Below are 21,823 nucleotides of genomic sequence, written 5' to 3' on the forward strand. Positions count from 1 at the left end.
TCATAATTTTTCATTTGTTTTGTCAAAATCTTAACCAATAAGGCTTCAATAACTTTAATATATGGACTGAAAAATCTTCTCTGGTTTTGTATTGTTTCAAGACAAGAAGAGCTTTTAAAGTAGATAACCAAACTACAAAACTGCTACTGTTTCAGGCAATTCTTCTGTCTGCAATCTACCCTCTTACCAATTTAGCTGGAAGTTTCTCATCATTCTCCAAGGCTCTCCACAGTTTATTGAGCACTTCTTTAAAGGTGTGAAAACCGGAGTCTGGTTTGAGCTCATAAAGCATTGGTGAATAGCCAAGAACTGCATCATGGAAACAAGCTACCCGATCCACATCCATGTCATTCTCCCCCGCAGAGATGGAAGCCAGGTCAACAAACACTTTCAACTCATTAATATCTGGAAGAAGTGAATTTGAATTTAGGTATATAAATATATGTTTTTTACCAAATAACTTATATTTCTGCTGTGGTACCACTTACCTTCCAGGGCATCCTTCACCCATTGTACAAAGTGGACTCTAAGCCCCAACTCCTGTAGGCACAGTCTGCGGGGTTCTGTAATGCCCACTAGAGCCACCTTTGCCTGCATCAGATTATTGTCAATGCGACTCAGTGGCTCTTTCTTAAACTCGGCATCAACCTGAATTGAAAGAAGAGTCAAAATTAAAGCCAGCTTTGCTTTGTGGAGGGATAGCACTGTATATTCTGCTGATTGAACTAACCCAATCTGTACTTCTATGCATTATCTACAGGCGGTACTCGGTTTACAACCAGTTCCGTTCTTATGCTGCGCCATAACCTGAAATTCCGCACAAGTCAGATTTTTACCCTTAAATACATCCTCCGCATCATGCATTGTAAGAGCTTATATGGAATCTTGTAACTTTGAAACTTGCTTTATTATTTATTTACATTTATTTAATGAGTGTCATAAAGTTGAAATGACCTAAGTCAAGAACCGCATAACCTGAGGACCGCCTGTATACTTGTCCTCAAAAATGAACACTTACAACTTCCAAAAGAGTTTCCAGAACTCTGAAGTCCCCTTGCAGTCCCAGCGTCTCTTTAACCATCATGATAATCTGAGCTGAGGCCACAGCTAAATGAAGCTCGTGATACTGTTCGATCTGTTCAACTCTTCTTTGAATCCACTGTTTGTCACTTGATTTGTCAACTTCGCACATGATGTGCAGTTCCTGTACAAGCTCGTCGTACTTGCCCTTGTACGCTCTGAAACGTTGATTGACCTCTTCCAGCCTAATACTGCCATTCTTCAAATGGGTGTGGATGTCTTTATATTCATCAAAAGAATCCAAGAAAATGCTGCTGTAAATCACTTCTGGTGTTGCCATTATGTCCACTATTTCATCCTCCTCAGATTGGTCATCTTCCCTTTCCTCTTCAGCAAAGTTCATGGCATGTTTCTCCCAACACATTTTGAATATATAACTGTCTCTGAAGGTGTATAGTACTTGTGCCATCTCTCGGACCTCTTCCGTCAGGTTGAAGTAAGTAACAATACCAGTCATAGGAGAGGCTAGTCTGTCGAATTCATGAACTTCCATGAACTGGTCCAATGTCATCATCTCGATGTTGACTTGATTTTTGACTTTCAGGTCAGAAATGTGAACTGTCCAGGGAAATAAGTAAATATGTGTTCAGTTTCAGTTAACAAACCTTAGTGACCAAGGCTTCTGGGATGGAAACCATACCTGTCATATGTTCTCCAAGTTTGCGGCACATTGTTAAGACTACATCCACAAGCTCCTTTTCATGGTAAACGGCTTTCACTTCATTTTGTCTGTGCTGCAGCAGTTGCCTCATTTTGGGAAGATCCCTGTGCTGCTCATTCTCAGAGAGGCATTCTGTTATCAAATAAAAAAATTAAAAAAAACAACTATGTCAGTATGATGTTCACTGTCGCCTATGTATTGCCATTTGAAACAAATCTTGAGATACCGATTTGCAGCAGTTCTAATAAGGCATTTTGCCTTTCCAGAATGATGTTCAGTAGGCTGATCTTTATGTGTCCTTGTGCCAGCTGATTGATCATGGCTCTGAATGATGATATTGCTTTGGAAATTCTCTCCTTTGCATCGTGCGCAAGCTTCTCAATCATCTTTTTGTCTGTACAAGCAAAGACAGTATTTACAAGTCAATTTTATTGTTGTTCTTTCAATTACTTTTCTTATTTATTTATTCATATTTTTAATTGCGATACCATATAGCTTGAAAATTTCTTTGGCAGCTGTCCAGGACAGAAGGTGCTGAATGACCCCTTCTTCATTGTCCTGATAACTTCCTTTATCATCCCTGGGCCATGATTTTTGGACAATGGCAGAGATGAGTTTGTCAAACTTCCAGCTTAGTTTAAACCTTTCCAGCAGTTTTCCCTCCGACTTGGTCTGCAATAAAAAATTTTTTTTAAAAAACTGAACCACAGAAAATATACACCCTTCTTCAACTCAAGTGTTTTCACAGATTTAATCACAAATATTTCATTCTGCCATTTAAATAATATGATTGTTTAATATGACCAAGATGTATTAAACTAATACCAATGTGTGAAACTGTTCAAAGAGAATTAGAGATGTTCATACCTGGCACAGAGACGTAACAGCTTCGAGAGCACACTTCTCAGTAACAGCAGCAACATGTGGATGGGAACCAATAAGTTTCTCTATCTTTGTGCAGTAGAACTCAATTTGATTCATAGGAGACTCCTACAACAACATAAATCAATTACCAATGTTGTACTTCAACTGCAAATAATCCCAAACCCTGCTCCACTTCCTCTATCACCTGCTTGTATTTGCCCTCAAAATCCAACATGAAAGTCTGCCTCCAGTCTTTTGTGCAGTCTTCATCTTTGAAGTTGATGGCGATGATGTTGTTCCACATCTGTAAAACACGGTAGAGTCTTATTATGCAACATGAATTATCAATTATAAGAAGTTAGTGCTTAACTTATTATTGTTATTTCTGATCCATAATATAGTATCATTAAAAAATACATCTCGTTTGTAAATGGGTAGGACTGAATAATCGATGGCTTCTACCCATTCCCTTTGGAAAAATACTATTTTTTTCCTATTTTAAATAGTTTTTATGTTTAAATAAAACTTTTTAAACGAAAAAAAATCTGTGCCTTAGTATTTGTTTTAAAAAACAAAGAAACTCACTTCAATTTCTTCTGTTGCCTTAACTTGGTAAAAAGATGACAAAGCCTTGCTAAGCATCTCCTTTCTGAAGGAACGACTCATCCAGTTCCTCATTATTCTCATTGCTTGAGAGATCAAGTCTTTTCCATAGTGTTGCTCTCCATCTCCTTGAGTTTCCTGAATATAAAAACAGATTACTGAGACTGGGAAACATTTGTCAGAAAGGTTAATGCATAGCTTCGGGTGTATGAGAAATTGCATGTATACCTGTTGGTTGTTACATCGAACAAAGTCTGACACCGATGCAACCAGATTCATGCATGCTACAGGAATGTCAGGGTAGTTTTGAGAATAGGATTCTGGTTTGACCCCTTTGCAAAGCTTTTCTAACAGCAACACTGCTGTTGTCAGGCACTCTCTCCTATAAGCCTCTGTGAAATAACTTTGAAACAAAGACAATGGGACATTAGAATGGAACTGCTTCCATACACAAGTGATAAAAGCATGTAAATCCTCTATATGTTACATTTTTCTAACTGTGTTCATTTTTCAAACATGACAATTATTAACAATCCTTTCCAATAAAGTCCTTTATGAATTTCTTCCATTCATATAAGGATACAGTTCCGCAAATATATGACAATTAAAATAGGATCAATGATTAGGCTCTATCTTTTTTAATGTGTGATTCTATTTTTTCAATTAATATTTAGGCTGATAATAAAAACTCCAAAGGGCTCAAACTTTCAGACCACACTTCATTTAAAAGCTTGTTATCTTGATCAGCACACGACCCATCAAGATTATATTTACAGGCGTCATGTCCATACCTGTATTTTTCTTCAATGAGACGCATTTGAATGTGGGCCAGAATATCCTTTACAGCCTAAAATAAAAAAATTTTAAAAATTAAAAAAAAACAAAAAAAACATAATTTAACACGTTCACATCTTATTCTTTGCTTTTATTGAAGGGTTCGTCTATCTGTGATAAATGTACATAATTTCTAAAACATAATACTCAGATGTCAATTACAGTCCTAAGTTCCCCCCATTTACTCTGATGAAAAAGTGTCCAAATATCGACTGGTGTTTAAAGTTATTTCAAATGATGCATTTTTATACTCTTATAATAATGGATAATATCTATATTTTTTGGACATTCTGAAATTTGGAAATGTCTGTTTATTTCCCCTCACCTGATAGTGACTGCCATTAATATCCTGAGGAACCTTATTTGTGAAAATATGGAGCATGTCCAAAAGCTCAGGGTTTATGGAGGTGCTACACTCAACCAGTTCATCAAAATCCATGAAATACATGCAGGATCGAACTAAAAGTGTGTCCACCTCCATCAGGTGACTGTGGGCTTTCATCACATTTACTAGTGCTCTGAAAACAAAGCAGGCAATCAGAAATGCACAATGATACAGATCAATTAAAGATTATTAAAAAAAAAAAAAGCATCTCCATGCTAGTAACCATGTGTAGTATGTCAGCACAGTTATGGGAAAGCTTACTTTCTATCTTGACTGTTGAGGTACAATGAACTGCTGATGTCAAGGCCTTGCAAACCTGCCCAGGGCAATAGAGCCTTGCAGCTTCCAGATGTTTGTATCTCAAAGGGTTTGACAGTGCCTTTGAGGAGGTGCAGCAGTGGAAGTACCATGATCCATCGAGGCATTCCTGCCGTTCTCACAGTTTTTATCAGATGCACCAACATTTCTGGTGAACTACAACAAAAAAAATATTTTGAGCATTAAAAAGAAAAGCTATAGCTACATAGCTATAGAGAGTACACAGGGTAGGATAAATCATTTATATTTGGCTGGATGGTTTACAACATCTGTGTGTGTGTGATGTTATCAGCTCAATGTAAAATAGATTTGTTGATTCAAACTTTAGTGACATCTGAAAGAATGAACACTTACCTTTTGAGAACAGACACAGTCTGAGAAAAATCAGTCCAGTACTCAAGGAATTTGTCTTTCTCCAGTTTTGGTAAACAAAGTGCACCACAGAGTCGATGGAGTTCACCATTATCAAGTTTGAGCTGATACTGTTTCCACACATGAAGCATGATCAGAGCTGCCTTCCTTGGGTCCTTAATGTAAAGACTATTTTTGTCTCCATCTTTCAGCTGAGGGATCACATCTGTCAGCATGAAGTCTTTCAACATTTTCCTCACCTAGGAAATTACATCACAGATACAGAGAAGGGAGATGAGCTCGCTTTACCAGCCGGGGTGCCAAAACAAACAAACAAAAAAACTTTACGAAGAATAGCTCAAAACTTACATCATCTTCCCCAAAGTTAAGGGAGTACCACTTCTTTCCTTTCTCTTCATACACAAAAGGGTTCCCATAAACCTGGAAGAACTGAGTCAGCTGGATTTGAAAACTCTTTAAGTTGGTATCACTCCAGCTCCTGAGAAGATCAAAGATGGTCTCCAGCATCAAATTCCCTGCAATCTTTCTTCCTTCAATCAGACTTTTACGTTGTTCAGGCCAAATTGTTTCTTTAATGCGTTTGAGCATGTTCTTCGATGGCTCAGCACAGATGATATCATCATATTGATGCCAGTCCCCTTTAACAAATGAGATATAACATATATTTAATTCCAGTACAAACATCACCCAAAATAGTAATGACACATTACAGATCCACTGAAGCCAAGTTACCATCCTCAGTGATGAGCTGTGGTTTCACAAACAAACATCTGTTGGTATGGTGTTGAGAAGAATCCAGTTTGTATATGTACTCGAAGTCATAGACATTCTTCTTATCCTTGTAGACTACATATTTGTATGGTATCGACTCAGACACAGCATCACGTTTGTTTGCCATCAGACTGCCTTCAACCATAAAGCCGTGTTCTCCAAGATCCCTGGATGAAAAAGAACAATTAAATCTAATGTGTGCAGCCTGACAATCACTGCCTGCTCCCGCACAAACAAAAATGTCATGTATTCTTCCTTCTTGTACAAAAGTAAGTAATTTAACTTAGAATTACATGTCGCAACACAAAAGAATGGACCTACATGCTGCAAAAGAAACTTTTAAGTTGCATAAACTACCAGTCAGATGTTTGGCCACACATTCTCATTGGATTTAATCAAGAAAGTGTCTCTAAACTTTTGACTGGTACAGTAGTTGCTCACAGAGCTGCTGAGTCACTATTACTCTCATCAAGGCTTTAGATCATGTTACTTGATAAATGTAGACAGCAAAAGTAAGAGAAAGTATAGTGTTCTGACATAGCAAAGCAAGTGCCAAAGGCCCAAGCAGCAAGGCCCAAGGGAGCCTCGATCAAGCCCCTTAGTGACAAGGGAGACAGACACTCTCAACTTTGATAGAACTGCATACTTGGTCCCCTCGTGTCTGACTCAGTCGTATACATGTAGCTGATGCAGTCTGATTTTCTACATTTCTTTTTGTATGCTGTTCTTTTTATGAAATTGGATGCAAAAATAAATTTAGATTTGGCATTTTTCTTAAAAGAGCCAACATAATGCATATAAATGTTTTGCCCATTGATTCAAGACTACATACTTGGTGACAAACAGCTCAGCAGCATTTTCCTCCCATGTCCCAATGGGCGATCCAGCTCTGATGAAGATTCGATCTTTTCCTAGCTCAAATTTGAAATCCTTTGATAGAACTGCATGGAAGTATATTGTGAGTCTGTTGCATGCAGCAATGTTCTTGTTCTGGACCGGCCTGAAAACCAAAAACAAACACAAACATAAGTGCTTAATTTAACACACAAGACAAAACATGGATATAAAAAAAAGTGAGGAAATCTGTTGTAAATGATCATCAGAAACAAATGACCTTTTAGGAGGTGAGCCCATTGGGATGCTGGATTTTGCACTGTCTTCTTTGTCATCATCTGAAGTTCTGCCCTGCGTGTTCCCAGAATCTTCAACCTCCATGTCTTCTTCTGTCTTCTCCGGGTCTACACTGGAGCCTGGATGATCAGCCTGTGGTATTGAAATACCTTCTGGTGAAAAGAGTAAACACTCATTTTATCATTAATGATTCCTTTTGTTCTGTTTTTCAGAAATACCTTAGATTGCTTTCCAGCCTGTTTTTGTTTCTGGTCTTGCTGATTTTTGCCCGTCTGTTTCTGGTCTTGCTGATTTTTGCTCGTCTGTTTCTGGTCTTGCTGATTTTTGCCCGTCTGTTTCTGGTCTTGCTGATTTTTGCCAGTCTGTTTCTGGTCTTGCTGATTTTTGCCCGTCTGTTTCTGGTCTTGCTGATTTTTGCCCGTCTGTTTCTGGTCTTGCTGATTTTTGCCCGTCTGTTTCTGGTCTTGCTGATTTTTTGGTGCCTGTGTGGAGTCTCCCGCCTGTGTTGCAACTGGATCCACATTAGCCTTCTGATCTAATGTTGATTGTGCAGTATTGATCATTTCTTTCTTGTTCTTTGAGTTTTTCTTCGCAGTCTTTTGATCTTTGGGGTTATTGGGCTTTGTTCCTTCACCTTCACCTGACTGGGAGGTCTTATTCTTTGAGGTTTCAGGTGGAGCTGAAGTGGCAGCTGCTGCTGTCTCGAGTGTCTGATCCTGAGATGATTTCTGTGCATCATTTTCTCTCTCTTCTGGGTTACCTGCAGCTTCCTCCGACAGCCCCTCTGTACTTGCTTCAACAGAGGAAACATGCTTTTCACTGTGAATGACTTGTTCGCTGTCACAGGCAGCAGCCATAATATTAGCAGCTAATGAACTTGGCGGTCCTTCCAGTGAGGAGATCCCATCTTGGAGTGAATCTGGTGTTTCGTCCATTATGTTGTCAGAACTGTCACTGTCAGTGGAGTCTTCTCTGTCATGTGTTCTCTTCCCCTGATTATTTTCTAGAGACATGTGTGACAGATCAGAAAGGCTTTGATCTGATGACATGTTGCCATCTTTCTTCTTTTTGTTCTTCTTTCTTTTCTTTTTCTATAAAAACAGGAAGAGAAGAAAAACACATTTAGCAAAGTACCATAGACATGACAGCAGGAATGACGTAAAATATATTGATAATTTTAAAAAATCTGAACCAAGACTTTCCAAAGTATATCAATTCATCATAATTACCAAAAATTAATACATCACAGAGTTTTTAAGGTTTTAGGTCCTAGATTATGACATTTAGACTTTGCACATGCATACAGAATTTGTACGGGAGACTGCGGGACACTGAACATGTATAATGCAATTTTTGCAAAATGCATGATAAAAAAAAATAAAAAAAAAAGCAGTTCCATGAAGAGTACTGACAAAAAGATGTTTCTTTGGCTGCTGTGTTCAAAAACTATTAATTTAAGTTTCTTCATCAGAAATGTTGACTCAAGGTCATGCTCATTTGAAGGTAGAAATGTTTTAGATTCCATCTAAATTATTTGAGCAATACCGCCAAACATTTCAGTTGTTTAATGTACCCACAATGTTCCCAAATTCAAACAGTAGTCTTAAAAATTCATACACAGTCAAATGGGCGCCTCACTAGATCAAGGCCAAAGTTCACTGAAGCTCATAATAGTCACAAAGGCAGGATCTGTTGCAGGGTTTATACAGTATACTGCATCGGTTTATCAAGGCACTGTCCAGCCAAAGTAAGTAAAACTGGTGCCAACACAAAGTCAAATAAAAACGTCAGGACTAACCTTTTTCTTTGGATTGAGTTTTTCCTCATTTGGCCGTTTAGGAGATGTATTGGTGTCTTTGTTCTCTGCAGAATGGCCACTTTTCTGATACCCTGATTCTTCAGTTGTACTTTCATGATCTGATACCAAGGATTTAGGCTGGTTTCTTGTATCTGGTTGAAAGATATTAAGTGTAAATAAATTAACATTTCTGAAAGAGATAGGAGAAAATAACTTCAAAAAGTTCAGATTATTATCACAACTGAGTGGCAATTCTTTATTACTACAGTGGTAAAGGGATTTATTTACCACCTGCTAACTGAATACAGTATGGTTTATATCCATCTTCTCCCTATAATGCATGGTGGTTTATGAACAGTAGCAGAAAACATTTTTCAGTAAGACCATACATAATAGTGGATAAAAACTGTAATGTGACTTACCATGCGTTTTTGCAGGTTGGGCAGAAAGTTTCAGTCCACAATTACTGCAGAAGTTGGCTACTTTCTCCAAAATATCATGGCCACAACCTGAGCACTTCATATTCTGACCCCAGTCTACAAAAGAAGAACTATTTTTACTTTATAACGTAAAAGACTCCTTTCACTTTCAATTTTGCCAGTTCTGGTCATATGAAAGTGAGATCAACTCTGCAGCACTTGCATGAAATAAACTTGCTCCTCTCATTTGTACTTTAACCCCATTATGAAGCAAAACAGCATCCACTACTTTTAACTACTGAAAAGATTACTTACTTTACATTCATAATAGTTAGCCACTACACACACATACATGTATATACACACATATACACGCACGCGTATACACGCATGAACAAAATATGTACGAAAATACAATTATTTATGTGCGTCATAAATTGTCATAGACTTGTCTTCGAATCGATAAGAAGTATCGCCACGTTGAAAAAAAGGAAATAATATACCCCTTCCATGTTCTCTGTTTTGCTTTTTCCAAAGGTAGAACAAATGCACATGACTTTTACGTTGTTTTACATGTATATCTTAATTATATTTGATAGTTGCAATTAAAAATGGGGTATGAGCTTTTTTCATAATTCCGTTTAAAAAAAAAGTTTTTGGACAGAGTGACTCCTCTTCTTAGCATAGCGATCTTTGGTTCTGTCGCGCATCCAATCAGACGTTTGCTTAGCAAAAACATGTTTCTAATCACTTCCTGGTTGTGTGATAACAAAATAGAAAAACAATACTAAATAAAGACTTGGTAACACCTATTATAACTTCAATATCAACTTCCATTTTTGTAAAAGTTACAATGAACCCGCGCCCTTCCTATAAATGAGTAACGAGTGCGCTGACTAGCTCACTGCGCAGCTATCATTAGCTTGGACCTGCTTCACTTTCTCTAAAAATGGTGTCAAACACCGTGCAGATGTAACGACAGGTGTTGACCAAAGGACATCACACTGTCGTTCCACTTATGGCACACTTTTTTGGACAAGCCCCACGACACATCTGATAGCTGCTCTGGCTAATAGGATTAGTTTATTCCGTCATTGTTAAAAACGTGCAGCAACTCTCCAACACTATCCAACATTTCTGCACTTACCAGAGCTGACTGATTTGCTGTCCTTTTCTCTGCTCACATAAGCTAGCCGGCGATCATCTGAGCTGCGGGTCCTGCCGCGTGCCGATAAGTACTGACGTTCAAGCCTCTATTTCATTTCCTCCTCTCATCTAAAGTTTCGATTTGTCTGAAATGGGCGTTTACTGCAATAAAGGCTATTCTCAATGAAGGATGTACATTACTGAATTTGCATAGCATGACACAGCAGATGGTATGTGCTGGTAGAAAGTAGGTTAATAAAGACCAATTATTGTCACCATGTGGCTTGTTACATAACCATAGAGCTTTTACAGTTGTTCCCATCAACTTTATTTATTAATTTATTTGTTAATTGTTGATTTTTAAAAAAAAAAAAAATTATTTATTTATTTTTTTTTTTAGCAATTATTTAGCCAAATATTTGGGTTACTATACAATGGCCAATTAGCAAAAGCTCTCCTTGATAAAATCCCTTTTCATACAAACATTCGTGTTTGCTGCTAAATTATTGTTGAGCCAACATTTAAAACATCACTATATGAACTATATAGACATTTAAAACATCACTATATAAAATATAGGTTTTTACTCAAAAGTGTTGAGATGTGCTCAAGCTAAATCTCAGACAAGTTGCATTTATAATTGCAGAAATATTCTAAACTTAATCTTGTGTCAAGAGGACATCATTTAAAATAGTAAACGCTGTAGACCTATCTAAAGTTTGGAAACATTGTAGTCTTGCTGAGAGACAAATTTAAATCTTGGATATTCAAACGTGAAATGAGCATCTTCCACCTTTCACTGTATAATTTATTTTACCTTTCATGTAAGAAACAAATTTTATCATTATCTGAATAATACATTGCTCTTTAGGGCTGCAGGGTGGCGCAGTGGTCAGTGGCCTTTCTGTGTGGAGTTTGCATGTTCTCCCTGTGTATGCATGGGTTCTCTCCAGGTACTCTGGCTTCCTCCCACCTTCCAAAACACGTGCATGATAGGTTAATTGGTTAACCTAGGTGTGAGCGTGAGTGGTTGTTCATCTCTCTGTGTGTGGCCCTGCAATGGACTGGCAAACTGTCCAGGGTGTACCCCGCCTGTTGCCAAAAGCAAGCTGGGATAGGCTACAGCTTCCCCGCAACCCTGAATTGGAATAAGCAGTTCAGAAAATGAATGAATATTGATCTTTATCTTAAATGTTGGCAAATTGGACCTAAATATTTTTGTGACAAACCAAAACAAAAAGTATAATGTTGAAGTTGAGATTGTACATTAAAGTTTAAGCTGATATTGCATTAATTTCTCAAAAGTTAAGCATCTCTGCTCTAGCAGAAAGTGGAAGAAACAAATAATTGTCTCAAAAATTAAGCATATAGATGTACAGTATACTACTCATTAAATCTAAAATGAAAGTTTGTCACTAATGTACACCTTTTTCTTCACTTTAAACAAGAAGTAGCTGTTCAACAGTGGCCAATAGCAGCGAGAAATCCCAGTCTCAACTAGAGAACACTGTAAGAAAAAAACCCTTATATGAATCAATGAATTGAAACAGAAACTAAAATTAAACAGACAATATTAAAGGAGGCAACGACAAGGGTTTACATGTTTGCTAAAAACAGTGCTAGTGACCTGCACTGTGTGTAAATGCAGGCTTGTTTCTTTGACATTGTGAAACTACACAGGGGTTTGTGTGTGTGGTCGCTGCAAGCAGTTATGTAAAGAATAATCAGACAAAGAACTGGTTCTTTGTCTAATTTGTGACATAGGTCATTGTAAAACAGTGTGCAGTGAAAAATAAAGTATAAAAGTGTACTGGGTTGCCAATTTTTTTAAATAAGAATTTTGCTTGAAACCATTCCCTGTTCTCTGAGAACTACCGGTATGCCATTTTCCTGCATTTTCTTGTTAAAGTATAACATGTTCAGCCTGCTGGTGTTTATTGTCACACAACGGTGTGTTGTGATGCCTGTGAGATGACATTTTCTCTCTATAGCTCTCACACAACACCCTCTAAACCTCCGAGGAGTTCATAGTTTCCGCGTGTTGGAGCAATAAACACCCAGCTTCACCTCAAAGCAGTGCTGTGCTCTTAAACTCTCAGCAGGGGGCAGAAGAAGCCTGAACTGGACCATGTGGGCATCAGCAAAAGTATTTTACACATGGCTGCAGTGGTCATCTAAAAAAGACGTCACTCATGTTATCTTGCTGAAACACCAATCTAGGGTGTTTGAACAAGATAATTCTTCTTTTGCTTTCCAGTTTTATTCTGTTCAGGGATATTGCCATGGTAACTCCGACTGGACTAACAGGTTTGACTCATTCAGGCTGTCAGATTGTAAAGTAATGAAACTTATATTTCACCAGGAACAGTGACCTGGAATGCTGTCGCAAAAATGTGAATCAAGGAAATGTGTCCCGTCGGAAGGAAATGTACAATGCAGGACAGATTTAAAAGCTGCATGTCAAAGAGAACCAGAAAGAGAAATAGTTGGCAGGTGTTCAGGTGTTCTCCAGAATCAGTATTGTTTTTTTAACACACAATGAAAAATACAACCCTGCCAGAACCTTTCTGTTCATTAAACTGTAAATGTAGCCTTCTTCTAAAAAGCAGGTATCAGTAAGTATTAATGTATAATCGGTAAAGAAACAGGTGTTTCACAGACATATGAAAACACACACAAAGATGTATTGAGAAATGGATTTGTGGTACACTGTTTTTCTTGTTGTTTGTTTTATTTTCATCCAAATAAATTGAACGTTTACAACCCGAGTGACTGGATGCGGTAGTCTGTATTCTTGATTGGATAACACAAGTAGGCTACAGCAGGCTCAGACTGAAGACCATTTCGACAAAAAAATCTATGCAATTTGAAAAATACACACCAAGAGCATCTGCGACTGTAAAACATTGAGCAGGACGTAACTTCACAGTCATTTGGAGTAACTCATTTTAAAACAATACCTATACTTAAATATTCTTGATAGAACTGATATCAGCCTGGATAAGCAGCACATGGCACATTTTGACAAGATCACATGAGGATGGAGTTTAATCTAAAACACAGTTCTTATTAAAACCCAGGCCTAAGAAAGGTTATTAGTGAAATGAAACACATGATTCAATAGATTATAAAACAGGATCACTGGATGTGATCATTTCACCGTAGACATCAGCAAGGTCTATAATAAAAGAAAACATTAAAAAGGACAAATACAAAGAAGCAAGACAGGTCGTACCACTCTAACAAAGCCTTTTTTGCATAAATGCATCAAATTCGGTTTATGCAATCTGTTCATCTGGCATATCCAACAGGTTATATTTTAATGTCAAATATTGGTCTTCAAGCAAAGATAATAAAGCTGGAAATCATGTTTTAAATTGCATAGTCATATTTGTTGTATGTGGTATTTGGTATGTGGTATTTTTGCCTATTGGAGAAACGTAATGTATGTATCTGTGTTAGCAAACACAAGTAATTTAGCATAAATTTTTCTAAATTCAGGACAGGTCGGAAATTCTGTGTCTCGTTGAAATGAGAAAGCATTTTAGGCAAATATGTGTTGTTCTTTCTGTCTGATTATATTGTTCATATGTGAGCTGTACATCATTTAATAGAAAAAAGATAACAAAAGAAAAACATAATCTTAAAACACTGTCTGTGTGCACCTATAAATCAAAAAGATGCTGTTTGATGTCTTTAAGGCTCAATATATGAAGGGTTTAGCGGGCGAGTCCTGAAAAAGAAAAAGGAGACATGTTTGCACAAAGGCTGCCTTCAGCAGTTATTAATGAAATGTGTGCTTGTTGAACTTTACCTGCACACCGTGCTGTAAATCCCACATCCATCATCATCATGAGAGTCCATCTGCTGTGCCCTGCAGGTGACACAGTTGATGAGTGACTCTGATGCAGCATAAATAACTCTTTTAAAAAATGGTTACCGCGGTGAAACCATCTCACGTCTGCCTTCCTCTTGGTGCTGAAGTTAACGGTTGCATAAATGAGCTCGGGCTCACAGATAGTCCCCTCTTGCGATCGTTTATTATCAAACCAGTTGACGTAGATTGTGTTCTGTACAAAAATAGAAAAAGGAAAGAATTGTTCTTTTATGCGTTTAAGGTGTGAGCAAACACTCGTACAATAAAAATAAATGCATATTTTCTGTTGCCACTGACTGTAGTTTCAACAATCTGTTTTACAGTGAACAACAGCTTAATCCTGCAGTGTAAACTAACAGTTTTCACCAGGAAGATGTGAAAACAACCTTGTGTGAAAAGATACCTCCACCTGTGTCTCCTCTTCACAGTCAGTTTCTGCTGATGTGGTCCTTTTTTTCCAGATTCTGAAACAAGTCAAACATGTTTTTAAACGTCCTTTTTCTCTCTTCTTGCATTATTGAAGAATATTCTAGTATAAATATTGCTTGCCTTGTAATGAGAACAACAGCAGTCACAATGAGAAGTGCACCAATGCAGGTAGTAACGATGAGTACATTTCTGTTATAGTTTGCCCAAAGCACTGAAAGGCAAATTTTCTGTTAGTTTTGTTGGACCGTTTACTTCAAGTTTAACATCTGATTATATAAACACTCTTATTCTAAACATACAGCACACTGCAATGGAAATGTTTCATGTCTAGTCCATTAAAATATGTTTTCTTTCTTTTCTGTCCCTTTTTTCCTTTTAAAAACCACAATGTTCTATTCTGCCATTATTATAAAATTGGCAATTAAAGTTTCTATTCCTTTTGTAACTATTTATTTAGTCTAAAGGGGAGGTCATGTTGTTGTGGAGTATATTATAGCATTTTTATATTGCCCTCTCCTAGATGAAAATGAATTAAATGTAACAAAAACACGTCAAACATGCTTCCAGCAAAAATATTCAGAGAGTAAATCTTCCACAAGACCAAAATCCCTTTTCTACCATTTAAAGATGAGATTCTGGAGCTCCATCAGCATTTAGTTTGTTTTACATGTTTGTATTTTTGCTGGGATGGCACCAGCTTCCCACAACCCTGAACTTTATCAAGTGTTTGTGGTTTGAAAATAATTGAATAAAAAAAAAAAAATGAATGAATGTTTGGTTTGTGCTTCACCTCACCACATTCTATGGTATTAAACTCAGTACAAATTGAATAATCTTGCAGACCAGAAAATAAACAACTTTAACAACAACATCAAATCAAACTAAATTTACAGAACGTCAATAAAATGATGTTAAATGTTGCAAATTCAGGTTTAATAGAAAAGATCTGATACTGAATGTAAACTTACAGCAAACTTTTGAAGCTACTGTTGATGGTCAATGAAAAAAAAACATGTTAACTTATTCACCTTCAGTCATTAATGTCACCACAGAGGAGTTCTGGCTTCCATATTTGTTGGTAGCAGTGCAGAAATACTGGTCAGTACTCTGGAAAAATCCCTTCACATGATGTTCATGTCGATGTCCAACAGGGACAATGTTGCTACTGTGTTTTCTAAACCAGGTATAACTCGCTGCTGGGTTTGCATCACTGCTGCAGATCAGGGTAACATTGCTTCCTGCACCTTCTTCTGTCGATGGCTTTACAGACACAGATGTGTTCTTAGGGCTGTCTAAAAGAAAATTAGAGTCACGAGCTTGTCAGAGAAAACAAACTGCAGACTACTGATTGCTTTTTTCATTAGTAAGAGCCATCACCAGGTTCTGATCCTGATCATGTTCCCGTTTAGTACCTACATTCAACGTGAACTTGCATCACCTTCGAAGTTGCTCCTGGGTGACTTTTTAGAGAACAGCTGTAGTTTCCAGAGTCTGTATAGGCCATGTTTTGTGCATAAAGCTCAGGTCCCTCCTTAATGAACTGTCCATTCCTGAACCAGGTCAATTCAGATGTAAAGTTTGCATCATTGCAGCTGTTGGTGCAAGTTAGTCTCACTGCATCACCTTCCTTCACGACCTCATTTCCATTAGAGTTTGTCAGAGAAATGTTCAGATCTAGAAGAGCAAAGTGCAGATCTTGATTAAAACTACAAATCAAAATTTCTCCATTACATTCTGGTTTGGGAAGACTAGAAAACTTACCAACAATCCGTAGTGTTGGACCATCTTTACCCGTCCATTTGTCACCATTGGTTATAAATCTGAAGGTGTACTGTCCTGCATCATTAGGCTCCACATTAAGTATTTTAAATGAACAGTTGTGTTTTTTATCACCAACATATTGGTGTCTTGAGGTTGTATGGTTTGATTCACTGTCATAAATGAAGACACCAGAATAAATCTGAGACATAGTTCGACCCCACTTTACACTTTGTACTGTGTCTTTGTCAGGATAGCTAAATGAACATGGAATGACGACAGATGATCCGTTCACAGCACAAACATGCTGCTGATGGTAGTCCACATGCCAGCTGCTGAGAACACCTGAAATGATGATTAACCCAAAAATATTTTATTTGATTAAATCAAATTTACTTTGAAAATTGTGTATAAATGTTTTCTTCTACTTACCTATTAAAAAAGGTAGAATGAATGTCAATTTCAGGAATGTGCAATCAGCACACATCTCTTCAACTCTTTTATGGAGTAATGAGAAAGGTTCAAATCAACCTTTTGACAAAGAACTCTGCAGACTTGTGGTAAGCACATAAAAGAAAAAAAAAAAAAAGAGGCGCCCCCTTTTCTTCTATTTTTCTCCACTGTAAATTTTCATTGCTCAGAAAAGAGGTCACACGCTCCACAGAATTAGATTTTGGGTTAAGTTTGAACGCTAGCTCATGAACATATGAAACCAGGGTCTGCTAAATGGTTTCCTCTTCATGTTATCAGTCAGAACTCTGTGGTATCATAGCAGTGACCAACTTTCCGCTAACATTTAGGTACCAGCAGATTACGCTACATTCTGTTTTCCCTGTGGTTGCAGTCTGCGGCACACGTCAAAATCCATCGATGTAGATGGAGACACAAATAAGCTAAAACATAAAGCTATCACCATCATGTTTCACACATGGGATAAAGTATGTGATCCGACATACAACCTTTTCTTAAACATTGTTCATAAAAAGCATAATGTCCTGTCTGGGTCTTGTCTGAACACAGTCATTCTTTTGAACAGCTGTCTGGTTTGTTCACGTGGCCAACACAATGACTGTGGTTTGATGAAGCTCAAACCTTTCAGAGACGGTTTTCTAACTTTCCTCAACCTGATAAGCATCCTATTTTTTTTTTTTTTTCTGAGGTCTTCAGAGAACTAACTTTGACTATACCATGTTTTGTACCACCATTCACTTCCACAAACAGATCAGACTTTGATAAATTTGTGTTCTTAAATTAGATTATTTGCTGGTCCCAGTGGTTAACGCCCCACTGGGATACAAAGTACTGGATCATTTCTTCAATAAATAAACAGCCAATCCTCATATTTTACTCATATTTGTTGTATTTTTTTCACATTTTCTTTTAATCCAAAGAAGAGTACAAGCACACTTAATTTCTTAGTAACAAACCTGCAGTAAGACCAGATCAAGTCTTTAGTAGTCAGTCACATGCTAGCTAGTTGACATAGTCAGGACTCTGTAGATAACCTTGAAGAAAACCCAAAGCTAACAAGTACACAACAATTTCACTGCCTTATGTCAAATACCACATTTGATTTATGTTTTCAGCTTTCACACAACATTGTTGGCCACAACAAACACAACAAAAAATATATATTCTGTATGTGTCTTGAGTGATAAACTGGAAGCAGGTATGAGCTGTTGTCTTGATTCAGTGTCAAATGGCCTCATTGCCTCTGACAGGTAGACAAGGCATTAGAAAAAGGAGAAAAAAAATCCCCTGTACTTTCTCATTGAAGTCTGCTTTTGGTAGCTGCATCCTGTTTGGTAAGCCTAAAATAAATTTTAAAAACATGCACATTTAATTTATCAGCACAGCCCATGAATGATTAATAAAGTCTGACAAATATGGCTGGAAAGAATGAGGCTTTATTTTAACATGCATCCATAAACCTATCAGGTGTGTATTTATTCATTCCTGTTGCTCAGGAACAATAGTTGAATTCTACTTCAGACCATCTCCTAAAAGCTTTTCTCTGCCAAAAACGCTCCACTGATGTCACACAGTAGAAACCCATACTTAGCAGATTATCTTGTAACAGAAGCAATAATGATCAAAATCAAAAGCACAGCAAGGGCAGCAATGACCAGGTTGCCCAACAACCTGTCAGACAAATAAAGTTTCTTAGATGTAATAGAGGACCAGTCTAAGAATAGTTTTGATATATTTATTGTTAATTCATCTTAAAACATTGTAGACAGGTGTAGTACCATTACAAATAAAGCAGCAGCATTTATTGCCACTCATGTGGACTTGTAATAATGTAGTAAAACTATGCAAGTAAACATCTGAATTACCTTTATCCTCCTGTAATTTATTCATTAGAAGCACAGGAGTGAATCAACTGGTCATTTCAGCCCCATCATCACGCTTAAGCTTCACTTTCAAAGTGACAACAGAGGAGTTTTGACTTCCATGTTTGTGGGTGACATTGCATGAATACTGGCCATCATCACCAGGAAGTAGCACAGACTGATGGCCGACATTCCTAATGTGATCATCAGCTATTCTGAACCAGCTGTAATTCTTCACAGGTGAACTTGCATGACTTTAGCAGATCAAATTGATGTTGCTGCAAGGATGCATCTCCACTGACGGTCTGATAATCCGAGATGTGTTAGGGCCAAATAAAAAAAAGCTGTATAATATCTTTCAAGCTTTATTTTTACAATGTGGAAGACACATATCTGGAGATGGGAGATGGGGGGAGGGGACGGGGCAATCTGTAACATTTCACAACCCTTTGCTCTCTGACTGTATGCAGTCAGTATATTAAGTATTTACAGAATTCAACATCAGTTCTTATGACTCTAGAATTGGGTGAGAAAAACATTTCTTAAAAAACACTGTTCCTTTAATAATGAACACACCATTCTTCAACCAGGTGATTGTAGATTGTATCCTCCTGTATCAATATTGTCCAGCTGATGCATTTTCAAAGAACAGTAGTAATGTTTGTCCTCTATATAACTGAACCATCTAAACTTTTTTTTTTTCATTATTTACTGTTGAAAGGCCTGTTTCCGTTCATGTTAAATCACATGCAAAAATATTTTTTCAACTGAATAAAACAGCAAGCAAGCACTTAATCTGTTTTAATCTACATGCACAACTTCCTATCTTATAAGAATAGGCCTTATGTAACGTCGACACGCAGCGTCTCAGGCTATGCAGGGTTTCCATCACTTTCAGGCTTTGAATGTGAAACCTGTATACAGAAGCAAACATGTCATGCATGCACAGAGTAGTCTGCAGCTTTGTTGTGGTCAAAGCAGCAGCAAGAGCTTCAGACGAGATTTTTTTCTTCAACATAATCAGACTGGTGTCAACCAAGTGTTACTAGAAGTGTTTAACCACTGTGTTTTCCTTCATCAGGGACAAAACAATTTTACATCTTCCATTCAGCTTTAACATTGTTGTCCCATCTCAAATGTTGAGTGTGATGGCAGCCCAAAAGAAAGACAAGATGCATCCAAATACACACAATTTCACTTCAAGGAAAAGACAGGAACATTTCAGATGCGAAAACACAGTTCTTTCATGGTAAAAGTTTGATATTTCTTTTTATAACAGACAGAAGTGTCTCACTCCACTTCCATTTTACAACTTATTTCATATGGGACATTTTAACTTTTCAACTCATTCACTGTATTTAGCCTTTCGTCAAACTTTTAAGTTTCTTTTCATGCTCTTTGTCGACATGTTTTGTAAAATGATTGATCTGTGGCAGCTTTCTCTTGTTTTGCGGAATCAAGTTCAGCATCTTCTTGTTTATGCTGGTTAGTTTTCAGTTTAGTTGCACCAGTCAGAAGCTCATGCAACCCCTTCCGGCAGCAAAGACATGATTTCTTTAGTGTGTGAATCATCGGTCACTCCAGGACCATTTCTATTGACGAAACAATGATGGTGGTCACGGGACCCTATAAAAGACTCTGGACACAAGAAAAGGATCACTCGGCGGCGTCTACGAGGAGGTGCACACTGCTTCAGCCCCCTTCAACATGGAGATGCTTTCTAAACTTGCGTTCCCTGCCGCTGTGATCTTTGTGCTGATCGCTTGCAGTCCGACAGAGGCATGGTACAAGCAGGCATCTGGTCCGAGCTACTACTCGGTGGGCAGAGCGTCCGGCTTGCTGTCCGGTATCCGCAGGTCGCCCAACGTGAGGCGGGATGAAGCTCCATCAGACAGCGGGGAGTCTGCGACCAACAGCGTGCTGTCCGACTTCATGTCCCATTATTCCATCTTGAAGACGATGGTCAGTTTTTTTTAAAATTGATTTTATACTAAAATTACGTACTTGCCGAGCTACAATAATTTTTGATAATGGTCATAAGACCAACTGCACAGTTTTGGATGTGTCCATTATCTCGCACACTTTGCTGCATCACATGGATGCAGCAAACTACTATTACTATTTTTTATAAAACACTTTCAAGGATAAAAACTAAAGTTTTATTATAAGGCTACATTTAAATGTCCTTATTTTTGTAACGATAGGGTTTTTAATCTTTAATATGCAAAACCGTTTTTTTTTTCCCCCCAAGGAAGCTGTTTTGATCAAGCTTAAGTAAAATATTTCATAACAGCCAAGTCAGTACACAATGTAGAATTCACTGCTGTGATATTTTACTATTCTTTTCCAACACATTGAATCATGGTATTTTCTCCCATGTACACTATTCGGTTAATGATCCTTAAATTCAAGTTCATACACTGCCATAATTTGTCTTTATCTGTCTAAATAGCCCATTTGTGTCAAAGATGTAACACCAAACCTGCAGAGCTGCGAATTCTTCCAGGAAATCAAGGGATCCCTGAAGTGCAAAGCGGATGTCTTCCTCTCTTTTGACTCCTCAGACTGTGCCGGAACCTGAACAATAAAGCCAACAGCTGAGCTGGATGATGAAGCCTACTTCTCCAAGGAGTAACATTAAGAAGAGAAAAAAAACTGAATGTTAAGCACAGACAGTCCTCTTGATAGAAAACGTTTCTTTTTCCATGCATCGTGTCTCAACTCCTGATTTTATGATGAAACTTGTCAAGTCATTTAAAAGTAAATGAAATGTATTGCTGTACATATTTAAACTGAGTTTTCATGAATAAATTAATACTGCAACTCTTGTTGAAATTGCAACATGCAAACATCTTTATTGAGTTTTCATTCTTCAGTAACAAAAAAATAAATATTAAAAAAGTGTTTAAACACTGAAGGCACAAGTTACTTATTAAGAATTAAACAAAACTAATAGCAAAACAGTGTTGATACATCATCTGCAAGCATTTAATAAAATATTTTGAAAAAAAGGGGGGGGGCGGTTATCCACAGCTTGCACGTCT

The 21,823-nt window shown here is 37.5% G+C and overlaps 2 protein-coding genes across 2 annotated transcripts in view; one reads left to right on the forward strand and one right to left on the reverse strand.

Annotated features, from left to right (window-relative positions):
* LOC306765590 (E3 ubiquitin-protein ligase rnf213-alpha-like) overlaps positions 1-10,499 on the reverse strand; it is a 32,157-nt gene extending 21,658 nt beyond the window's left edge. Inside the window, exons 1-22 of the mRNA XM_079253072.1 lie at positions 10,384-10,499; positions 9,240-9,353; positions 8,818-8,969; positions 7,238-8,110; positions 7,003-7,151; positions 6,721-6,888; positions 5,850-6,055; positions 5,466-5,755; positions 5,100-5,356; positions 4,689-4,901; positions 4,368-4,560; positions 4,000-4,055; positions 3,437-3,611; positions 3,191-3,346; positions 2,811-2,909; positions 2,609-2,731; positions 2,230-2,413; positions 1,968-2,135; positions 1,721-1,873; positions 1,019-1,638; positions 489-648; positions 188-405 (exon numbers count right to left, since the gene is read on the reverse strand). Of these exons, the coding sequence (XP_079109198.1) occupies positions 188-405; positions 489-648; positions 1,019-1,638; positions 1,721-1,873; positions 1,968-2,135; positions 2,230-2,413; positions 2,609-2,731; positions 2,811-2,909; positions 3,191-3,346; positions 3,437-3,611; positions 4,000-4,055; positions 4,368-4,560; positions 4,689-4,901; positions 5,100-5,356; positions 5,466-5,755; positions 5,850-6,055; positions 6,721-6,888; positions 7,003-7,151; positions 7,238-8,110; positions 8,818-8,969; positions 9,240-9,339 (4,713 nt within the window). The 5' untranslated portion in view covers positions 9,340-9,353; positions 10,384-10,499. The remainder of the gene's footprint in view (positions 1-187; positions 406-488; positions 649-1,018; positions 1,639-1,720; positions 1,874-1,967; positions 2,136-2,229; positions 2,414-2,608; positions 2,732-2,810; positions 2,910-3,190; positions 3,347-3,436; positions 3,612-3,999; positions 4,056-4,367; positions 4,561-4,688; positions 4,902-5,099; positions 5,357-5,465; positions 5,756-5,849; positions 6,056-6,720; positions 6,889-7,002; positions 7,152-7,237; positions 8,111-8,817; positions 8,970-9,239; positions 9,354-10,383) is intronic.
* Positions 10,500-20,486: 9,987 nt separating this feature from the next.
* On the forward strand, positions 20,487-21,360 carry LOC306765591 (neuropeptide B-like; the record flags this gene model as incomplete). The annotated part of the gene is made up of 2 exons (XM_079253073.1): positions 20,487-20,741; positions 21,232-21,360. 2 exons carry the CDS (start codon positions 20,487-20,489, stop codon positions 21,358-21,360), a joined length of 384 nt encoding a protein of 127 aa, XP_079109199.1.
* Positions 21,361-21,823: the final 463 nt, after the last annotated feature.

The sequence above is a fragment of the Telmatherina bonti genome, assembly GCF_933228915.1.
Source record: "Telmatherina bonti genome assembly, chromosome: 14".
In the NCBI taxonomy this organism is placed as follows: domain Eukaryota; kingdom Metazoa; phylum Chordata; class Actinopteri; order Atheriniformes; family Telmatherinidae; genus Telmatherina; species Telmatherina bonti.